This window comes from Lonchura striata, chromosome 5 (genome assembly GCF_050655825.1).
Source record: "Lonchura striata isolate lonStrDom1 chromosome 5, ASM5065582v1, whole genome shotgun sequence".
Taxonomy (NCBI): Eukaryota; Metazoa; Chordata; class Aves; order Passeriformes; family Estrildidae; genus Lonchura; species Lonchura striata.
In genome coordinates this window covers 70,786,853-70,808,298 of record NC_140707.1, presented here as the reverse complement: position 1 = coordinate 70,808,298, position 21,446 = coordinate 70,786,853, and the positions used below count along the sequence as shown (strand labels likewise).

Below are 21,446 nucleotides of genomic sequence, written 5' to 3'. Positions count from 1 at the left end.
TGTGTATTCCACAGTGGCAGAGGGGCTGTGGAAGGTGGCAGGGCAGGGAATTTGTTCCTGGTGCCCAATTTTCTGCCTTTAGTGAGACTCTTGCTGTGTTGCTGCTTGTGAAGTGGCCCAGAAGAGAAGCAGAGGCTTTGCAAGCATTACCTGTGTGAATGCCTGTCTTTAACAGATTTCCAGAGAGCTGCAGCCTCAAATTCTCCTCTGCTTAAAACATTTCCTTTCCAAATAGCAGGAGGAGACACAGTGGGAAAGTGGAGATGGCAGAGGATAAGTCAGAGTTGTGTAAAACCCCAAATCCTGAATTTCCCCTTCACGCCACACAAAGAGAGTTGGAAACCTGGAGAGTTTGAGCAGTTGAAGGAATTCCTTTGAGCTGGGGGCTTCACTTTTCCTGTGGGGAGCTGGAATGGAAAACTCCCCCTGCCACAGAGGCTGCAGATGTAGTGCTGAGTGGGATGATGCTATTGCTGTATATGACATAGAAAAGCCTGGGCCAGGCTCTTCTGTGTTGGATGGGTGCAGTTTGTACCTCTCCAGACAGGTCCAATTGCTGGAGGTATTCAGCAGTCAGATCTTTCTGTAGGATTTGCCTGCAGCAGAGCCCAGCTGCATGGAATTGCATGAGGATGGAATAGGAATAGGAATAGGAATAGGAATAGGAATAGAATAGAATAGAATAGAATAGAATAGAATAGAATAGAATAGAATAGAATATTTCAGTTGCAAAGACAAGCAGTAATGGCTTTAAAGTAAAAGAGGTTTGGATTAGATAATAGGAAGAATTTCTTTCTAATAAGGGTGATGAGGCACTGGGACAGCTTGCCCAGAGAAGCTGTGGCTGCCCTGTACCTGGAAGTGTCCAAGGCCAGGTTGGACAGAGCTTGGAGCACCCTGGGATGGTGGAAGGTGTCCCTGTCCACGGCAGAGGGTGGAACTGGATGTTCTTTAATGTCTCTTCCAACCCACAGTCTGTGAATCTGTGATTTCTTTACCAAGTCAATGGTCAAACACTGGGACAGACTTCCCAGAGAGGTGACTGATGCCCCAAACCTGTCAGGGTTGAAAAGGCATCTGGATAATGCCCTTAACAATATTCTTTTGATTTTTTTTCATCCCTGAATGGATCAGGCTGTTGGACTCCAGCCAGCACTGTGTATCTCTCTGAATTTACTGTGCCACAGCACCGGAGTCTATACAAATACAAATAAATATATTTCTGCACATTTATTGCTGCGTTGCTGTCAATTGGCTCAGAGCTACTTGAGGTTCCAATTAGCTGGAATCAGTAGCCTGGAGGGTGAGAGAGAGGTCATCAGCTTCCAGAAATCCTGTCACTCCTACTGTTCATCTCTTCTGAGTCGTGGAGGTTGAATCCTTCCCTGTGACTAACTGCAGTGTGTTGCTGCTCTTCAGAGGAAAACAATATGCAGGGAAGGGAATTTTCTTCAGCAGGGAGGTCTGTTCTTCCCCATTCCTCCACAAAAATACAAGACTTTCATTTTGTTGGAAGTTTCTTTCCAAATATTATTGAATTTGTCAAGAAAATGAAATCTCAGATTCTCCTTGTGACTTTTGATAGCTGAAAACAGACATTTTAGCCAGATCAGGGGTGGAGGATGATTTTGGTTTAGTGAAAATTTGAATTGATTGTGAAAGCTTTTCATGTTTCAAGCACTAACAAGTGTCAAACTCGTTATTGCTCAGAGCTGGGACAGGAGTTGGATTCCTCAGCATATTTGTGGTGCCTTTGGTGGGCATCACCAATTAAAGGAGAGGAACCAGGCATAGCCAGGCAGTGGGAATATGTAATTGGCAGCATCTGTGTGCTTTGTTTTTAAGTTCACTGTCCACATTTACCCATTTCATGTGTTCTCAGTGGACAGGGATCATGGAAACCATCACAGTGCAAATGCTGTGACTGGGACACATCATTTTAGCCCCACCTAAAATGAATCTTTACAGCTCCTGGGATGTTTTTTGTGCAGTATCAATAAAAACTGGGCGAACAGCGGTTTTATTCTGAAGGAACAACGTCTCTCTTTGTTTTGAGGTCCTGCAGCACTTTGTGGGTACATGAGAAACAAAATGTGAGGCTGGTAATAAAGGAAAGACAAGCCAGCTGCTGCAGGCAGCAGTGCAGCACCATGAATTCCACAGGGAAAGGTGAATTACCCAGGGAAAAGTGTATTTTAACCTTAGGAGTGCTTGTACATCTGGGAAAGACACAGGGAATCAGCTGAGTGTTGCTGCTCTGGTACAAGCTGGGGAGAGGCAGCTTTTTGTGTCACTTTTTCGTGGAGGTTTCCCAAAAGAGAGGAGTTTCACTTTGCTTTGAATGTCTCTGTTGTAGATGCTGAGATTTTCCCGTCCTCCCTGACTCAGCCCCGGCTCTCCCCTCCCTCCTCTTTGACGTTGGCAGGATCAAAGCGGGTGAAATGAGAAAATCTCCTCCTCGCAGTGACTCATCACTGCCTTTGGTCAAGTGCTTTGCTCTGGGGATGTGAGCAGCAGAAAGGGGAGGGGAGGGATGTCTGCATCCCCTAATTCCTCCTGGGAATTCACCCCAGCGTGGGGATGAAGCTGCTTGTCCTCACTTCACAGCCCAGCTAGTGTAGTTTTCTCTTCATCATACCTTCAAGCCAAAGCAAAATGGGTCAGGTTTTACCCAGGCAGGAAACCCTGTCAAATCTGAGATCTGATCAGATCCATTAAGTTACTTTTTCTTTCATTTACTGCAGAGAATTTGAAGTAATGAACAACCAGGTGTTTCCCCAGGCTCCCGCAGGGCAGAGAGTTGCAGCCAGCCAAAGCCAGTGCTTGATTTTAACACCTCAAGCATTGCACAGAAATTTTCTTCTTTGAAGCCCTGGGTATGTTTTCCCCGTGAGAGGCTTGGCATGTTGCTCTTCAGCCTTTGGGGTGCATACAGTGAGGGGGGCTCCCCTGTATTGATGTTCTCTGGTGTCTGTCACTGATTGCCACTGGAGCAATAGGCTCCACGTCCTGTAGCTCCTGGAGGATCATAACAGAGTTGAGAACTGGCTCAAAACTCAGACTGAACCACAACCTTCCTCATCTTAAAAAAAAAAAAAAAAAACTTGTGGTAGAGCTGCACAAGCTTTGCACAACCTGGATTTGTACAAAGAAGCCACTTGGTTCTGGAAAGGGTTACCTGGAACCATTCTTCCCACCTGTCTCAGACACTTGTGAAGCTTAAAAAGAAGGAAAATCAGTGATTTTGTGGCTGGTAGAGGCACAGATTCAGCCTGTTTGCTCACCCTACCTGCTTCTCCCCCCAAGCAGTCCGGGATGCCTTTGGCTGGGACATGTAGGAGGACACACATTTATCCCAGGAGATGGATCCAATATCCATCCCAAGAGATGGGCTGAGCCCCTGGCATGGTGGGCTTGCTGTGGTCTCAGGGATTATCCATGTGCAGCTTTGGCTGGGAGCACCCATATGGTCACCCCAGCCAGAAGCATTTCTTTCAGCATTTTTGTGCAGTATTTTGCTAATTACTGTTTTCCATAATTGTGACAGTGACTTTCATTCATAGCACTTAGATGTGTATAAAAGCAGAACTTTCCTCAAAACTCCCTTTTTGTCCAGGCATCGCTTAATACGTGGAAATTACATTATTGGCTGCTGTGGTTCCAGCATTTACTTTTATTTTTATTTTTACTATTTCCATGTCTGCTGTGGGAAAGGAAGCAACGGTAGCAGTCCTCAGCATCCAAAGATAGGAACCACTTTGTTTTAGCTTTACTTTGGCAATGTTGAATTTTGCTGAGCACGTCTTGGCCGAGCTCCAGGATGCTGGACCAAGCCCACCATATTCAGAGAGAAGTGAATAATTACTACTTTGTGGTGGCAACACGGGGAGGAAGGAAAAAAGTGTTTGCAAAGTGCTTTGAAGATAATGACACCCCCAATTTGACGAGTGACAGCGGCGCAGAACATCCTCTAGATAGCTCCTTAATGCCTGGTGATTAGAGGACCAGACAAGGAACAGTGTTCCCAACAGTGCCTGGTTTGGACTTCCTTTAAGGAGGGAGTGGTGAAAGGGAGGGCTCAGCCAAAAATAAATGAGCATCTCAAAGGCAGATGGTCCTATTCACAGACCTAAAATTACACCAGCGGAGGGCCAGGCAGGATGAAAGGAATTAGCATCTGGTGGTGAAGGGAGGGCAGTGTCACTGAGGGTGGGTGACCAGATGGCCCGGGCACAGTCGGGTGTCCTCCTGCAGGCACTTGCAGCCTTTCCCTACTTGTAGACCTCAATATATTATTTTTATAGTTTGTTGTTTGGTTGGTTTTTTTGTTTTTGGTTTTGGTTTTTTTTCCCAGGGAGGTGCAGATTCCTCCAGAGCAAATGTAGGCTTACTGGCAGGAGGCTGAAGTCTCCCAGTTCCCTTTTATGGACCTGTTCACACCCTGCTCCTGCAGCCACTGCAGGCCGGAGTGAGCAAGTGCTGAGAAACCTTCAGCTCAGGCTGGAATCTTCAAAAAAGCACAGCTCTGGGGATGATCCCATGGACAGGCACATCCAGCCTGAGCTGAAGTCCAGAAAAGCTGAAGCACTCAGTTTCCAAATTAATGTGAAGCTGATCACCTGATTTCTCCTTGTGGGAGAGAATTTATTTTGTTGCTGAGGTGAGGTGTTTCTCTCAGTGGCCTCACAGCTGGTTGTGACCACACTTGGATGCTTGGGGCCCTGTCCTCCTGCATCCTAGATGGATCATAGAGTCACCAGCTTGCTCCAAGCCCTGGCCTGGAACACTTCCAGGGATCCAAGGGCAGCCACAGCTTCTCTGGGCACCTGTGCCAGGGTCTCACCACCCTCACAGGGAAGAATTTCTTCCCAATATCCCATCTAGCCCTGCTCCTGGCAGTAGGAAGTTGTTCCCCATTTTCTTGTCCCTCGATGCCTTGTCCCAAGTCCCTCTCCAGCTCTCCTGGAGCCCCTTTAGGCACGGAAAGAGGCTCTAAGGTCTCCCTGGAGCTTCTCTTCTCCCCTTGAGCACCTCCAGGTCTCCCAGTGTGGCTCCAGAGCAGAGGGGCTCCAGCCCTCAGAGGATCTCTGTGGCCTCCTCTGGACTCATTTCAGCAGCTTCGTGTCCCTCCTGTGCTGGGGGTCCCAAAGAGGATGCCAGACTCCGGGTGGGATCTCACCAGAGCACATCAGAGGGATGGCACCCATGGGGTGGTCCCCAGAGCAGCGCTTCGGAGGTGCCAGCTCTTATTTTCAGGTTTGTATTCCCTTCTTAGCTGGGGCACCAAAAGCCTTTTGCAAACAGTTCTGTGACTCCAAATCTGTGTTAAAATAACCTTTTTTAGTTTATTCTTCCCCCTCACATTGTTACCTTCAGCTTGAAGGAGGGCAGTGATCTGGCTTATGGCACAGCCCCACGGAGGGGGCAGGATGCAGAGCCTGGTGCCCATCCTGGCATTAGGGGAAGCCCTGGCACCCCATTCCCTGCGGGTCACTCCAGGTGCATTCCTATAACGTGACTTCAGGCAGTATTTGAGAACTCATAAGGTTTAAAGCACTGTTGCAATGAAAGAGCAAACCTGAGAACTGAGATTTAAATCCCTCCCCGCATATTCAGGGGATCTGGGGAGGGACTGGGTTTGGCCCAGGGTTCCTCAACATTAACTCTCCAATATCTCCAACCATTCTGCAAAGACCAGGACAGAAATCTCTGGAAGAAGCTGCTGGCTGGCGATGGGCGGGGGGGGGGTTGCCTTGCTACGTAGCCACATTTATTTTTATTTCACTTTTGAGCTGGTATTCCAGGAAAGCCCATTAAAATCTGGCAGCAGGCTGCTGGGGAGCAGCTTGCTGGAGCCGGAGGAGCCACGCCGAGGCTTGGGGATGACTGATGGTGCGAGGTGTCAGCAGAGAGGAGGGGAGAAGGGGGATGTTCTCACTCTGCTGGACTTCCTTCCTTTGTGTTTCCTATTAAGCCGAGGGAGCCTCGCTGATGCAGCTTTCCAAGCTCCCATTTAATTGTGGATGATTTCATCCCGGCCCTTTTCATGCTGAAGCCAGTGGCCTGCGTCATGCAACAGTGAATTTAGGCAGATTTTATTTGCATGTGAGTCATTGAGCTTTTCCAGCTGAATGTCACCAACTTGGAATTTTTGTCTGATTTTTGTTGTTGTTTTTGTCTCTTGGTGTTTTTCCACCGGTCTTTTTTCCCCTGCCCTTTGCTGCCTGCACCCCCTCATCACTCCACAACACCCCCACCACCACCCAGAAAAAATAGGAAGAGCCTAAATGGGAGTTTGAGTTGGCAGTGCAAAAGGACAGGATTAGGAATGTTCGGGGAGAGGGGGGGAAAAAGGATGCTTTATGTCGCTGGGAGGGAAGGACCAGAGCCAAGTCAAATTGAGGGCTCTAATTTGGGAGCAGTGTTATTACAGGTCAGAGGGAGTCAGTTACTGGCTAAATTGGGAGAGCTGTCACATGCCAGGGCTGGAAATGCTGCTCACATGGCTGGGGCACACAGGCTCCTGGACAACTCAGTTTGATTTTGTTGACAACGTTTTTTAAAAAAAATATAAATTAAAAAAACTTGTTTATTTTCCCTCAAATATAGGCTCCGTAGCAGCGTCCCTCTGCCTCCACTGCTGGCTCATCCTGGCCCTCACTGCCCTTTGCACAGAGAAGTTTATAAATAGAGCAACTCCTCCATTATGTGCAGCTTCAGTCTCTTTATTTTTATACTGGAATCTGTTCAATGATTAACAGTTTAAACCATGTGCTGTATATCAATACCTTGCATACCCTTCATAACTTATTTTTAGTATTATTTTTTCCCTTCTAAATCCTTTATCCATTTTAGGCGACACCGTTATGACATTCAGATAATTTTTTATATATTTATTTTAGCCTTTGAAGGAACTTATCTGCATTTCAATTAAGCTTTTGGTAAAAGGCTTTTTGCAATTGAAATTAAGAAGTCAGAGGAGTATTTCCTCCATGCCTGTGGTTGTGCCTGTAGTCTCCACACTGAAAGTCAGGAAGATTCAGGTGTTTTTATGGATTAGGCTCAAGAAAGAGATAGAGAAATTGCATGTTTTATTTCTCTGACTCCCTATATCTTAGGAAATTCCACTGAAAATCTGGATTTGAGGGCGTGTGGAGGCATGTGAGCAATATAACCACGGTGTAAGTGAAAGCAGGCAGTGAACTCATTTCCCACCTGTAGCCCAGTCCCAGAAGCAGCAAAACCAGCAGCGTTTTCCCGTGGCTGAGCTCACGGGCTCCGGGGAGTGATGGGGCTTCTGGAAGCAATCTGCAGCTCCTGTTTAATTGTGCTTTTAATCCTCTCTGACCCATGCCACTGCCGTGGGCTGGCTGAGCTCAGCTGGCTTTGCACAGCAGCCAACAAAAGCCACTTGACCCAGGATGTCGCCGGGATATCTTCGTCCATCGGACCTGGCACGGCTGCTCTGATTTTCCTGGCTCCTCGTTGTGTGCACAAGGGCTGATGGATTGCCCTCTGCTCTCCACAAGGGTTTTGGTGTCGTTTCTGCCTTCTCAACCCACCCGTGCGTGGGGCTCCTGCTTTCTCCTGCTCTTCTGCCCCAGCTGGCAGAGGTGGAGCAGCACCTCACCTGACAGTGTCCACAGTGCTGGTGGGGCTTTTGCACCTTGGCATGCTCTCCGTGGGCAGGTGGGACCCTGGCACTATTCTCCTGGGCTTCCCAAAGTCCATCGGAGGTTTGGGAACTGGATACCTGTGATGATTGCTCCAGTGAGTAAAGGGAAACTGGCACTGAGGATTCTTGTCCAATGTCAGGTTGGATTCACTCTTCAGGACACCTTTTGTAGGAGGTTGGTTGGTTTGTCTGCCAAGCATCTGTCCTCCTCCAGACCTTGGGGTGAGAAGCCAGAGGTGGCACCTCATCCTTGATGTCCCCCTGGCTCTGAGCTCTCATTTCTGGCACCGAACCAATTCCCACATTTCTCTGTCGGAGCGCTGAGCACTTGTTGGATTTTCACTCTTACCTCCCACCCACTGGCACTGCTACCATCACTGCAGAATCACTCCACGCTGGCTGGACTGTGGATTGTGAAATCAGTGAAGCAAATTCCTCTTTCCCAAGGTGTTCTCTGTGCCAGGGCTGGCCATGTTGTGTCGAGAAGCCCAAATGCCATCATTCATGTGGTGTAGATTCCCTTGGCACCCGTGGGGCTTTTGATAAGGTTTCCCAGCGTGTCATCTTTGCTCTGAGTCAGTGAAATGCACTCAGCATTGGAAATCTCTGCACTAAATTAAAGTCCTGTTGCTAGGGAGTGTTGTGATAATACAGGGTATTATGCTCTGTAGCAAAAGTGTGCAACAGTACAGCCTAGAAAACAAATCCATAAAACCTCCCGTCGGATGCACAGTGTGAAAATCGAGTGTACTCCAGCTCAGTATTAAATATGTCATGGAAAAAGGCTCCCGCTCCTCCTGAATTTCCTGAAAGTCTGCTTTGGGCTGAAAACTGTAGTGGCTGGAGCCAATTTAGAGAAGGAAAAATCCCTGCTCTTGTTGCTGTCTGCAGAAGCTCCTTAATGATCGTGCCATGCAATTCTCCAGTGCTAAAAATACATCACTTCTGGGTTTGTACAAACAGCCTCCTAATGACTGGAGCTCTGGCAAGCTCAGGAGGCAGAGGGGGAAAATAGTGGCAAAAATACGAAAATCTTACTCATTTCTACTTACAGTGGAGCTGGGCTCTTCTGTCCTTGTGGATCTCAGTGGGAGTTAAGGGATGTTTTGGTGAGAAATATTCCAGCTTGCTCTGCATCTGACCAAAATAATGGGCATTCTGCTCCCATTTGGAGTTTATAAGTTGGGTGGAGGGTGCTGAGCTGCTCTGTTTTCTGATGGGGTTTCATCAGCCTGTTTGGGGTGACAGGATGGGAAGATCTGATGGAGGCTTGTCCTTGAGCCTGGCTTCAGTGCTGAAATTCCCAACTCCTGCTAACAGTGGATGGGGCTGCTGTTGCTTTGGAGAGCATGATGGAGAGGGGAGGTGTCAGTGACAGCTGAACTCGCTGCCCAAGGAGAGCTGCCTTTCAAAAGGTAGCAAATGGAGTAGGGCTCCTGTCTTATCCCACACAGGGGTTTTGGAGACAGGAGCAAGGGGTGGTTTGCTTTTTGTTTCGGAACTTATATGTCACCTGCCCCTTGCCTGGCGTCCCAAGAAGAATTGTGAGAAATTGTTGAAAGAGTTGCCCAGAGAAGCTGTGGCTGCCCCGTCCCTGAAGTGTTTAAGGCCAGGTTGGATGGGGTTTGGAGCAACCTGGTCTAGTGGAAGCTGTCCTTGCCCATGGCAGGGGGGTGGAACTGGGTGGTCTTCAAGGTGCCTTACAACCCAAACCATTCCAGAATTCCATGAAACTGGCTGTTCTTCCAAAATGAAGTCCAGCAGCCCCTGTGCCTCTTGCCACCCAGCTGTGCTGACAAACCCATCCCTCCTGCCTCGGCCCTGGGTGCTGGAGGACTCGCCTGTTGCACACAGGGGAAAGTTGGGAGCCATTGCAGGGAGATTATCTCTTTGGAACATAATTGGTTTTGGTGGTTAAATATTCACTGCTGCATTTAACAAGGAATATTGTGTAATTAATTTGCATGGAGCTTCTTAATCTTGGTAATTAGGAATGGGGGAGATGCTCCTTCACGAATTCTTCTGTGCTCTTGTCAGTGCTGAACCACAGAATCACAGATTGGTTTGGGTTGGAGGGCACCTTAAAGATCAGCTCATTCCAACCCCTTGCTGTGGACAGGGACACCTCCCACTAGACCAGATTGCTCCAATTCCCACCAAATCCTGCTCTGCATTGCTTTTCATGGTTACCTGGCTCTTGCTTTTGTTTTTCCAAGGAACCAGTGTTGCCTCCAGCGGGGATTTCCCCGGGCCACCACCTTTTGTGGGACGTGCTGTCCCACATTGCTCCATTGCTCCATTTCTTTGCCTCTCTTCCTGCATCCACTCGGGTCTGTTCACCTCCCCTCCCCCTTGGAGCTTCTCTGCAGCAGCCGCTGGGGTGGAAAAGAAACATTAAGTACTTTCCTAATGTATTTTTAGCCTCTTAGAGTGTGATGTAGCTGCTGGAAACACGGAGGGGAGCCAGCACCATGTGAACCCAGAGGTTGCTGCTCATCGCTGGCGGATTTTCCGTCGCGCTCTGGTGCTGACGGAGCCAGGGTGAGAGGTGGGATGTGGCTGCTGGAATAGGAGAGATGGTGCATGTGCCTTGTGTGATGTCTTGTCTGTCCTCTCCTTGTGGGTGCTGGTGGACAAAAAGGTCTGTCTGTCCTTCAGAAAGGTTGCCCACCCTTGAATCTGCCCAGGAATGGAAAGTGACCAGTCAGGAAAAGGGAAATTCTGTGGTTGCCTTTTTATATCTCATTATAGACCAAAGATGCTGGGGTTGCACTGGGTGTTGGCTCTGGAGGTTCAAAGCCTCCAGGGAGACTGGTGCTGCAGGAGGGGAAGTGCAGAGCCTTTAATCCCACACACAGCAGTCCCCAAGCCCTCCTGGTACCCTGGGTTTTTTTGCAGGCTGTTCCCAGCTCCCAGCAAAGGCTTGTTCCAGGGCAAGAGCTTCCCAGTGCTTCCCAATTCCTCCCCAAGCTGGGCTGCTAGACCTGAATGGAAGGGAGTGACAGCAAAAAGCCAGCCACGGGGATTTATTGGCTTTTCCTGTGTCAGATCCCCGGGGCGAGGGGTTTTGGTGACCTGTGAGGAAGCTGTTCCCAGGATGCAGAGCTGGGAGGTGCCAGGCAGCCGTGGATCCAGCAGGCACGGTGCTGCTTGGCACAGCTCCTGCTGCCTTCAGACGTGTGGGATTAGGTCCTCCCGCCCCGCTGAGCTCAGCCCTGGCACAGGAATAAATTCAGACCTGGAGCAGGGGGCAGCTTGTTGGGATTTCCACGCCGCAGCCTGGCCAACGTGGAGGTGCTTGGAAGCATCACCGGTGTTTTCTCTCCTGTGCTGGCTGTGGTGTTGAATCAGTCTGGGGAGATGAGGAGCAGGATTGGGGTTCAGCAGTGTTTCAGTGACAGCCTGCCTCTCTGCCTGGTGCATTTGGAAATAGTTTATCGTTGAGGTGTTTTTCCTTTTAATTAGCACTGGTTGCAATAACGAGGAGGCACATGCTGAAATTCTGATTATTTGGCCTCTGGTGGAGGGAGAAGGCTGCCAGGTTTAACAGTGAAGGTATTGATGTGCTCTGGATGGGATACAGAGTGTTTCCAGTGGGGTTCTTGATTTGTTTTCCTCAATGTTGGCCTTTTGAGTGAGGCTGATTTACGGAGGGAGTCATATAAAATTGCCCAAACAAAGTATTGTGACTGGGTCAACGTGCAGGTGCTAATTACTGCAAATAACAATTTAAATCCCTTTAGCTGGAAACACTTTGTGCTTCACCTTCAATCGAGCTGCTGCAGCAGGAGCCAGGGTAGAGGTTTGTGTCTGCAGTACTGTTGGAGAGTGGATTTCTGTGATGGGTGGTGGGGAGCTGGACCATCTCACAGACCAGTAAACCCAGCTGTGGGAAGGCTGGGACTGGCAGCAACCTGCCCTTAGTTGATACACTTGGTGAAAATTCAGATTTGTGGGTGAAATCTCTTTATTTTTTTGCTCTTCTGCTTTATCTTTGCAGCAAACTGCCCTGTGTGAGGTGGGTTGTGGTTTCTCCACCCTGCTCACAGAATCACTGAACGGTTTGGGCTGGGAGGAACCTTGAAGATCATCTAGTTCAGGATCTGAAGTCAGGTGAATTCAAGCATAAAGCAGATAAATTCAACTGCAAATGAAGGCAAACAGAAATGCTTGGGAGAAACTGGAACAAGTAGACATAGAATTCAGGTTTGTCTGATGATGGTCGCTCACTGGGAGATGATGTTGTGGCCAAGCAGAGGTTGTTAGGTTTGTTCATATGCAGGATCAGGTTTCTTGACCCCTTTAGCCCTGGTGAAGGCATCCAGGCAGCTGGAGCAGGTGTGAGATCCCAGGGCTGACTGGAGATGACCTCGTTTACCACAGATTTGGGGCACTTTGATGGGAGTGCAGCATCTCCATGGATGTGTGCAGAAGCTGCTGGGTGGGTGATGTGTTGCTGGGTCTTTGCACAGCAGGATGAGTCCAGGTGCTGATTTTTCTGCCTCTGACATAAAATTGGGTGCCCTCTACATAGCTCTGCCCATCACATAGATTCAGTTTTGCATTCATAATCCAGGAAACAGCGAACAATGGGAGCCTCTTCAGGGAGCTGCTGAGGAAGCCTCTTGAAAAACCTTCCTGCCAGCCCAGAAATAGCCATCTCTTGCTCTGTGGCCACTGATTCCAGCCTCCCTGGAAGCAGTTGCCAGCTGCCTAAGCATGGATTGGATTTCTCTTTTGCTGTTGGCCATCCAAGACATGAAAACCTTGGTGTTGTCCATCCCCAGAAAGGTTTGATTGCCATCCAGGAGTACCCAGTTCTCTCTCCAGTCCCTAATGCTGCAGTATGTCACTTCACAAGATCAAGGATCCCAACCTAAACTTTTAGTACAAATTCCTGTTTTTTCTCTCCAAACACATCTGAGAGTGCAATTTATTTCAGCCCTTCTGGGAAGGTGCTTGGAGGGTGCCCTTCAGGTTTGAGCATCTGGTTAATGGTTGGACTCAGTGATCTTAAAGGTCTTTCCCAACCTTAATGATCCTATGAATCCCTCTCTTAGTCATTTCTTGCTTGGGCAAATTATCTGAATGGGCTTTTGAGAACTTTTTACGGAAAACTGAAAACAAGGGCATAATAAAACAGTAATTTAAGAGCAATTTGCTGACAAATGGAGCCCTTAAGTGCACTGACTTTGCATTGAGGGGTAATGATACCAAACCTCCTGTGTGAATGTCCTCTTTGTCACTTGGAAGATCCTTGGGCATTTTTTAAAACACTTCCAGTCTTTAAACTTGTATCCTTGTTGCCCTGGATAAGCTGTTGTCTGTTTCATAGGTTACACATCACTCATCTCTCTTAATTCACCAAAATCACAATCAGCAAATTAATGGAATTTTGGAATGGTTTGGATTGGAAGGGACTTTGAAGACCGCATCGTTCCAAGCCCTTGCCATTTGCAGGGACACCTGCCACTGTCCCAGCCTGCTCCAAGCCCTGTCCAACCTGGCCTTGGACATTTCCAGGAATCCAGGGGCAGCCACAGCTTCCCTGGGCACCCTGTGCCAGGGCCTCACCACCCTCACAGCCAGGAATTACTTCCCAATCTCCCACCCATCCCTGCCCTCTGGCAGTGGGAGTCATTCCCTGTGTCCTGTCCCTCCATCCCTTGTCCCCAGTCCCTCTCCAGCTCTCCTGGAGCCCTTCAGGCCCTGCCAGGGGCTCTGAGCTCTCCCTGGAGCTTCTCCTCTCCAGGTGAGCATTCCCAGCTCTCCCAGCCTGCCTCCAGCCATTGGAGCATTTCCATGGCCTTCTCTGGACACTTCACTTGGGTTCTGCTTCACTGTGAAGTAAGTTGTGTATAGTAATAGGAGGAGAACCCAATTTCTGCTTTCAAAATTAAATGGTTTCTCTTGGGTGGCTTTGGTTCTTTTCTGGGTTCCTTCAAGTGCTTGAGAGTTACTTGGCATTATTGTTGTTCTTTGAAGACATGTCACCTGGTGAGACCCACACGTGCTTTTCCTGTCCTGACAGCTGTTCTTGACCATCCCTCTCAGCAGGGATGTTGTTTTTAAACTGGAATCTTCCAGCCCACAAGTCTGTTCACAAAAATCAAAACTAGAATTAAACCCCTGCAGTTTGATCCTTCAGGGTTTATAAATCCAGGCAGCAGTGTGCTACTCACGTTGTTTTTTGCAGGGACTGTGTCTATCCTGCCTTTGTCCATCTGGTCTGGTTTTACATTTGGAAAACTCTGATTCTTCCCAGCACATCATAATCGTGAGCATTGCTGGTGGTTGAAATAACCCCTCCATCCCTCAGGAGGCAGGTTCAGAGTAAAGGCAGGAAGGTCCCTCATGCAGTGCAGTGTTAGAGGTGAATCCATCACCACTGGACATGGGGCAGTTAACAGTTTGCAGGGATCTAGCAGTGATTAAGCAGATTTGTGACAAAGAAATTCCTTACTAGCTTAATAAACTGACAAACTTCACCTCTTTTCCCAGCCAGAAAGCCCCAGTTTTGGGGATGGTGTTGGTCCTATTCATAGCACAAGCACAGGTTTCAGTCTTGGAAGCAGGACCCGGCTATATTTGGAGCTGGATTTATCCACAGGAATGCTGCACATGCATCAGCTGGGCTGTCTAGCAGCAAAATCCTGTCAGTTAAGTAATCCTTCAGTAGAAGGTAGTTTCACATCCCACCTTCATTCAGCTTCTCATCCAAGAAAATGTCCCATAATAAAAATTGGGATTTTTCTGCTTTGGCGGTACCAGCAGCTCCCTTCCCTTCCCAGTGCAGGGCTGGTCAGTTGTTACCTTAACTCATCTCCAGAAGGAGATGGCAGTTCAATAGCAGCAGTGGGCAGGACAGGAATTTGGGGGGATTTCAAGGCAGCAAGGAGGGGACTCTAACTTTGGGGCTCTCTCTGTGCTCAGATTTGCCAGTAGCTGTGACATTCCACAGAACAGTGAAATCCTTGTGATGGGAAGCACCAGGCATCCCTGAAGCAGCACGCAGGGGAACTAATGAGGCTGTTACGTGATTAGTGCCTGTGACCCACCACAGGTATCATGTCAGGACCCTGCGATGTGGGATCCCAAAACACATCCTAATCTCAGCTGCCCCAGAGTGTTTGTTCTGGCAATGAAGGATGAGAGATCCCACATGCCCAGGAGTGCATGGGAGCAGGTGAGGGGCTGAAGTGGGGCTCCTGTGTTCAGGGAGAGTGTGGAGAGGGGCTGTGGGGTGTTGCCTGCCCCTCTCCCCCTGCCCACAGGCAGCTCCAGCTTTCCCTCTCCTGCAGTGCCCTCTCCAGATCCCTCTGTTTTCTGGCAGATAGGATTAAGCCTGACCTTCTGCCCCATCTCAGAGAGAGCCAAACCTCTTTCAGATCTAATTATTTTCCATTTTTCTTTAATTGTGCACATCCTGCTGCTGGCTGAGAAGGGGACCAGCTCCTGCCTGGGCAGAGGCACCCAGCCCTTCATCAGCCACAGGCTTCTGGGTCAGTGCTCCATCTTTTGGGGTTGTGGTTTAAACCCCCAGATCCCTTGGAGGTCCAAGGCAAAGTTCCCAATTAGCAGCTCTGGTGCCATCCTGTATTTCCCCAGTGGGGACCTTCATGCTCAGCTTTCCCCCATGTGAGGAGGAGGAGCCCAGGTGCAGCCACCTGCCTCCCTCACCATCCTCCTCCTCCTCTCCTGCACCCAGTTTACACCAGACTCAGTTTTTTCTACGTGTATTTTTCTCCTATGTTGAAGTAGCACCAACTTCTTTGAGCAGTGCATTGCAGGCCTTTTTTTTTAATGGTCTTTGATTTCTCAGTTTATCTGAGCTGCTACAGAATCCCAGCTGGTGCCAGGCTGGAGTTTGGCTGTGCAAGCCTGAAAGTGCTGCTGAACCACCACGAGAGCGATGATAAAATATCGGGGTGTGACAGCCCTCTCTGCAGGAGGATGGGAGAAAATAAGACATGTTTTCAACTCACCAGGCAGCTGACTAAGAGAGAGGAAACAGATAAATCAGATTCATCTCAACAGGAAGCCTTGCCTGGAGCAGGGACATCTGCATATGGAAAATATGGATATGCTCTGGTGGGCCTTGAGTCCCGCTACACTCGTGTATCCTTTACAGCATCGCTTATCCTGACTGTTGCTCTCCCAAATCCCATTTTTTTAGCACCAAAACAACCTCACAGCATTCCCACGGGCAAAGGAGCACACCCAGAGTGCCAAAAGTCCCCTCTGCTGCAATACAGCAGTTCCTGCTCCACCAAAGCTGTGCCACGTCGTGTCCCTTGCTCCTTTCGGCACAGGACAGCTCAGGCACGCTGTGGCTGCCTCAGGAAGTGGCTCTGGAGGAGGGGGAGCTCTGTGGAGAAGTAAATACCAATGCAGAAAGTTCCAGGGAGAGTCTCCAGCGTTTCCAGCAAGCCATCTAGTGGCTTCCTATTAAAACAAAAAAAAAAAAGTTGCGTGCCTTGGAACTGGGAGGGTGAATCTGGAGGGGTGAGTGCTGCTCACCACCGCAGTCGTGTCAGGAAACTGATGGACAGAGGTTGGTCCTAACTGGGAGAAGGTGCTGCTTTAACAGCCCTCTTCTGGGTCAGGGGTGGTGGGAGGGTTGGGTTAGCTGCTGGCTGGCAGCATGGGTCATGCAGAATCACAGAATCATGGAATATCCTGAGGTGGAGGGGACCCACATGGATCTTAGAATCCAATTCCTGGGTCACAGAATATCCTGAGCTGGATATTGGTTTGCTCTTGTGCCTTTCCAAGAGCAAACCTGATGAACGATCCTACAGATGGAGATCTGGATCTGCATTTCAGTGGTGTGGGTTCAGTTAGCCTAGCTCAAAAGCACACAGAGGCTATAGGGGTAATCAGTGATTTAGAGCAGCTTCCTGTCTGGAATGGATTGAAGACTGCAGCGAGGGAGAGAGAATGTAAAGTTTTGGGGCATGTTTCCAGCGTTTCACCTGATGAAGTTTTGGGCACTGTGTTTAAAGGAAGCAGGAGGGAGTGTTCTCCACCACACAGCTCAGTTGTGGCTCCTGTAGCACAGCCTGAGACTGGGCTGGAAGTTTGAAGGCTTTACAGAGGGGTTTGGTCAGCACTGGAGGAGAGGCTGCCCTGGGGCTGGGAAGTGTCAGCTGGCTGATCTGGGTTGATTTGATAAATGTTTGGAGTTTGTATCAGCTCTTCAGAGAAACCTCTGGTGATGGAGATCTCACAATGTCCCAGGCCATCCTGCCCTACAGAGGGCAGTTCCAGCAACTCCACAATGTCCAGCTTCATTCATCTTTGCTGCAGCTCAGGTCACAGAATCACAGAATTGTTTAGGTTGGAAAAGCCCTCCAAGACCATTGAGTTCAACCATTCCCCCAGCACTGCCAAGGCCAACACTGACCCCTGTCCCCAGGTCTCAGGGTCTGCAGTGCTGGGATGACCCCAAGAGTGTAAAAGTCCTCGTTTCCCAGCCCGTGCAGCCAGAGAAGGAGTCTGAATGTGTAGGATTGGCTTCTCAAGGTTGTTTATTCTTCCTTATCTATAACATTCTTTCTCTGACCTGCCCAGCTCTGTCCAGCAGGTTGGCCATGCCATTCTGTGTGCTGCCTCGGGCAGTGTTTACATTTTATATCATAAATTTTGTGTAGTATGTTTACAATATTGTGCCAATATCTATCATTTATGTTAGATGGTGAGTCTCTACCTTAAACCAATAGACAAGTGTCACCATCACACCAAGACATGGAGGACAAGAAGAAGGAGAAGAAGCCTAGGACATGACAAAATCCCTCCATCTTGACCTCCTGAATTATATTCTAAAAACCCCAAAATTCTACTTTTTCACCCTGTGTTAATTCAACTATCATATTACTCAAACCCTTGTGGCTTGTAGTTCTTCACACAGAGTTGTCAGTTTTTTCCACAGGCTAAAATCCAAGCCACGGGTGTTTTTTGACTTCATGCCAAGGTCTCCGAGCCCCCTGCCAGGGTCTGGAGACAGCCAGGGCAGCCAGAGGGATGTGCTGGACTCTGCCACCCAAGGGGCCACATCCTCACAGCTGTTAAATCCTTCCAGAGATGGTGACTCCACCATTTCCCTGGGCAGCAGCAGATGTGGAGAGCAGCTTGTCCATGCCAGTGTTCACCTCTCAGCCAGGTGCCAGGCTGGCTGGTGCAGCTTTTCTGTGCAGCATGGAATCTGACTGATGTGGTGCTTCCCAAGCCAGGCTCTTGCCCACCTCGTGCTGCACAGCCCTTTGTTCCCACCTGCATGCAGATGTTTGCACCTGCTTAGTGCAGATGTTCTCTCACATCTCTCCAAATCTCATAGAAACATGGAATATCCTGAGCTGGAAGGGGAGCCACAAGGGTCATCAAGTCCAACTCCTAACCTGCACAGGACATTCCAACAATCCCATCCTGTGCTTGAAAGCATTGTCCAAATTCTCCTGGAGCTCTGGCAGGCTGGTGCTGTGACCAATCCTTGGGGAGTCTGGGCAGTTCTATCTCTGGGGATAGAACCTTTCCCTGATCTCCAGCCTAAACCTCCCTGACACAGCTCCATGCCACCCCTTCGAATCCTCAGGTCTGTTTGACCTCTCATCCAGTTTCCTGGAGTGTTTTCCTTTCTCTTAGCACAATACCTGCCTGCTGGTCACGTTTATCACATCACCCTTATCACCAGTGACATTCTGGGTGTTGCCAGGCCCAGGACAGGTCTCAGGCACATCCTCCCAGTCTGACAGTGAATCAGCAGCACCAGCTCCCTCCATATGTTTTTCAGATGAGTTGTGTGCCCACATTAGAGCAGTTTCTCTCTGCTGTGCTGCTGAGGGAGCCATGTGCAGCAGCACCTAATGAATATCAAGATATACAGCACTGCCTGTTCCTCCAGCTAGTCACAGGCCAGTTGCTCTGTCACAGAAGGAAATCAAATTGCTCTTGACAAATGGGTGTCGGCAGTCACTTATCATCTTGTTATCTTCTAAGTGCTTACAAATAGGTTGTTTCATTATTTGTTCCATCAGTTTTCCAGGTGTTGGAGTTAAGTGACCAGTTTGTAATTCCCTGGCTTTTCCTTCTGCGTATTTAAATCTAACCCCCAGGTTTCTTTTTTTTTTTTTTTTTTCCTTGTCTTCTGAAACCTCTCCTGTTTGCTGTGATCTGACAGAGGAATAGGAGCTCTGGGGCTGCTTCAGCTGAGCCCTTCCCTCCTTTCCTTTGGGGCTGGTGGATGCACCAATACCCTGATTGGATGCTTGTGTTCCTGCTGGAAAGCTTCTTCCCTCTCTGGTTGTCTCCTGTGTTACCTGCTTTGAATCTTGACCTTTTCAATTTTCCAGCCAAGTTCTTTTGAAAGGTTAGCTTTATCCACTGAGTGCTTTTGTGTAGTATTTTCTGTAATCTGCAACAACATGAAAAATTCGGGCCAAATCGTGATTTTGGCCCAAAATAAGAGCAACAGCAGTAGAGTAGAGTTGGAAAATGGTTATAAATGCATTTTCCACATAGAATTGGTTGGGTTTAGTTTGGTTTTTTCAGTGATTTTCAGCGGCATCTGGTAACTTTTGGTGTCTGGTTTGGCACATTTTGCCCTGACAATGGTTTTGGAGGGTGGCGACCCCCTTACCAGGGAGATGCTCATGCTGTGGTACCACACCCATGGAAATCCCTTTGGCATGTTGTATTTACCCTACCAGAGCCCGCTTATTTCTTTATTACCTCTGCTTTTCAATTCCTCATGAACCTCCTTTTTTTTCCCCCCGCCCTCCTTATTCCTTCAACAGGAATCATTAACCAGTGGCAGCAGGAATCCAAGGATAAAGTGATCTCCCTGTTGTTAACCCACCTGCCTTTACTGAAACCCGGCAACATCGAGGCGAAAGTCGAGTACATGAAACTCTTGCCCAAAATCCTGGCGCACTCCATCGAGCACAACCAGCACATCGAGGAGAGCAGGCAGCTGCTGTCCTACGCCTTGATCCACCCCGCCACCTCCCTGGAGGACAGGAGCGCCCTGGCCATGTGGCTCAACCACCTGGAGGACCGCACCTCGGGGGGCTTCGGCGGGCAGGGCCGCGCCCGCTCCGACTCGCTGGACTACGGGCAGGCTCACTACTACCACCAAAGACAGAACTCCGACGACAAACTCAACGGGTGGCAGAACTCTCGGGACTCCGGCATCAGCGTCAGCGCTTCCAGCTGGCAGGACAAAAACCTGGCCTGCGAGAACGGCCACCTGCCCCTCTACTCCTCCTCCTCCGTCCCCACCACCATCAACACCATCGGCACTAGCACAAGCACCAGTGAGTAGCCACGGGAGGCTCTGGGGATAATCCCCCCCCACCCCATCCCGCTAGGAATTGCAGCTTTGGTGTGGTTAGCAGAGGGGCTAAACTCATCTGGGCCATAGAAAATGCCTTTTTTCTTTTTTTTTCTTTTTCCTTTCCTCACCTGCTTTTTTTTATTTCCTGCTTGCTTTGTTGGGTTTTTTTTTCCTCTAGTGCAGTGGGATTTTTAAAGACCTGGAAGCTGGAGAGGAGGGAAAAACAGCAAAGAGTGAGAAAAAGTTAGAGGAAAAAATGTGTGTTACTGAAGGGAGCTCCTTGTGTTTCATGCAGCTTTGTGTAGATTTACAGCTTTTCTGTAATTCATGTTTCAAGAGTGGCTAAAGCAAGGCGGAAACTGAAGCTTCATGTCCAAAAGTGTGCTGGGGGCCTTGAGGCCAGTACAAAAGTGTGCTGAGGACTTACTGAGAAGAAACAGATTGGGACCCTGAGTGCAGGCAAAAGTTTTGGAAGCAGAGCTGGAATCCACCAGCTTCAGGTTATCTGAAAACGTTCCCTTGTATTTGCAGTGCAGAGGTGTGAAACTGGTGGTGATTGAGTAGTTTAGATGGACATTCCTCAGTGTTCTCCAGGAGAGCTGGGTGGTTCTTCTCCCACAGAGACCTTGCCAGATGGTGCAGAGCCCAGCCCAAGGCTTGGACACACGGAGAGCTCCGTGGCTGGTGTTTGTGTGAAGCTGTAGTGCAGCTGTATCTGGTGTTCAAAGCAGCCATTGATACCTGTGAGCCTTTCTTGGGAGAGCAGGAATGCAGCATCTTCTCAGTGGGATCCAGAAGCTCCCCTGCCCACCCACTCACTCTGTGGAGGGCTGTCACACCTTTGGGTGACTGCCACCATGTCACCTGCAGGGCTGCATGTCCTCCTTCACTCTAAGATACTCAGAAATCTCTCCAAGATGCTTTATCAGCATCTCCTAGAAATCAGGGATGCAGAGAGCACTTTGGGGAGGAGAGGCTTCTTGTGGCAGCAGCCCTAGCTTCTTTATCAGAGTGTGGAAAGCCACAATTAAATAGCTAAAAGCTTTAAAATGGTCACTTAAGGTTTCTGGGCTTTTCTCTCTCCTGTAAGAATTGTTTGGGTTTTTTTAAGTGGTTTCAAATCAACAGCAATATGAATCACAGCTCTGGGTTTATTGCAGTAGCACCCTGGTCCTTGCCTCTCCTGTGTCCATCCTTGCAGGCAGGTGGGGATTTAGCAGAAGGTCTCAGCTTCTCCACAGGCTCTAAACCTAATCATTCCCATCCAGTCCCCTGTCTGTGGAGCCCCAGCTCCTGCTGCTGTGGGATTGTGTGATGTTCTCTGAGGGCCAGACCCTGTGCTATGAAGCTGTTCCAAGGTGACTGAGCTGCATGAGAAGGGTCTAACAAGGAGGCAGGGTGAGAAAAACCCCATGAATCTACTTGCAGTCAGCCTGTTAA

General features: G+C 49.0%; 1 protein-coding gene across 4 annotated transcripts in view; it reads left to right on the top strand.

Annotated features, from left to right (window-relative positions):
- The window catches only part of SAMD4A (sterile alpha motif domain containing 4A), a 95,886-nt gene that overhangs the window by 42,064 nt on the left and 32,376 nt on the right, over positions 1 to 21,446 (top strand). For 3 of the 4 annotated variants that reach the window (XM_021546817.4, XM_021546816.4, XM_085581022.1), the window contains exon 3: positions 19,468 to 19,986. In XM_021546817.4, coding sequence (XP_021402492.3) covers positions 19,468 to 19,986 — 519 coding nt within the window. Of the gene's footprint in view, positions 1 to 11,675; positions 11,789 to 19,467; positions 19,987 to 21,446 lie in introns of all 4 variants that reach the window. The other variant, XM_085581023.1, reaches the window with a different exon arrangement.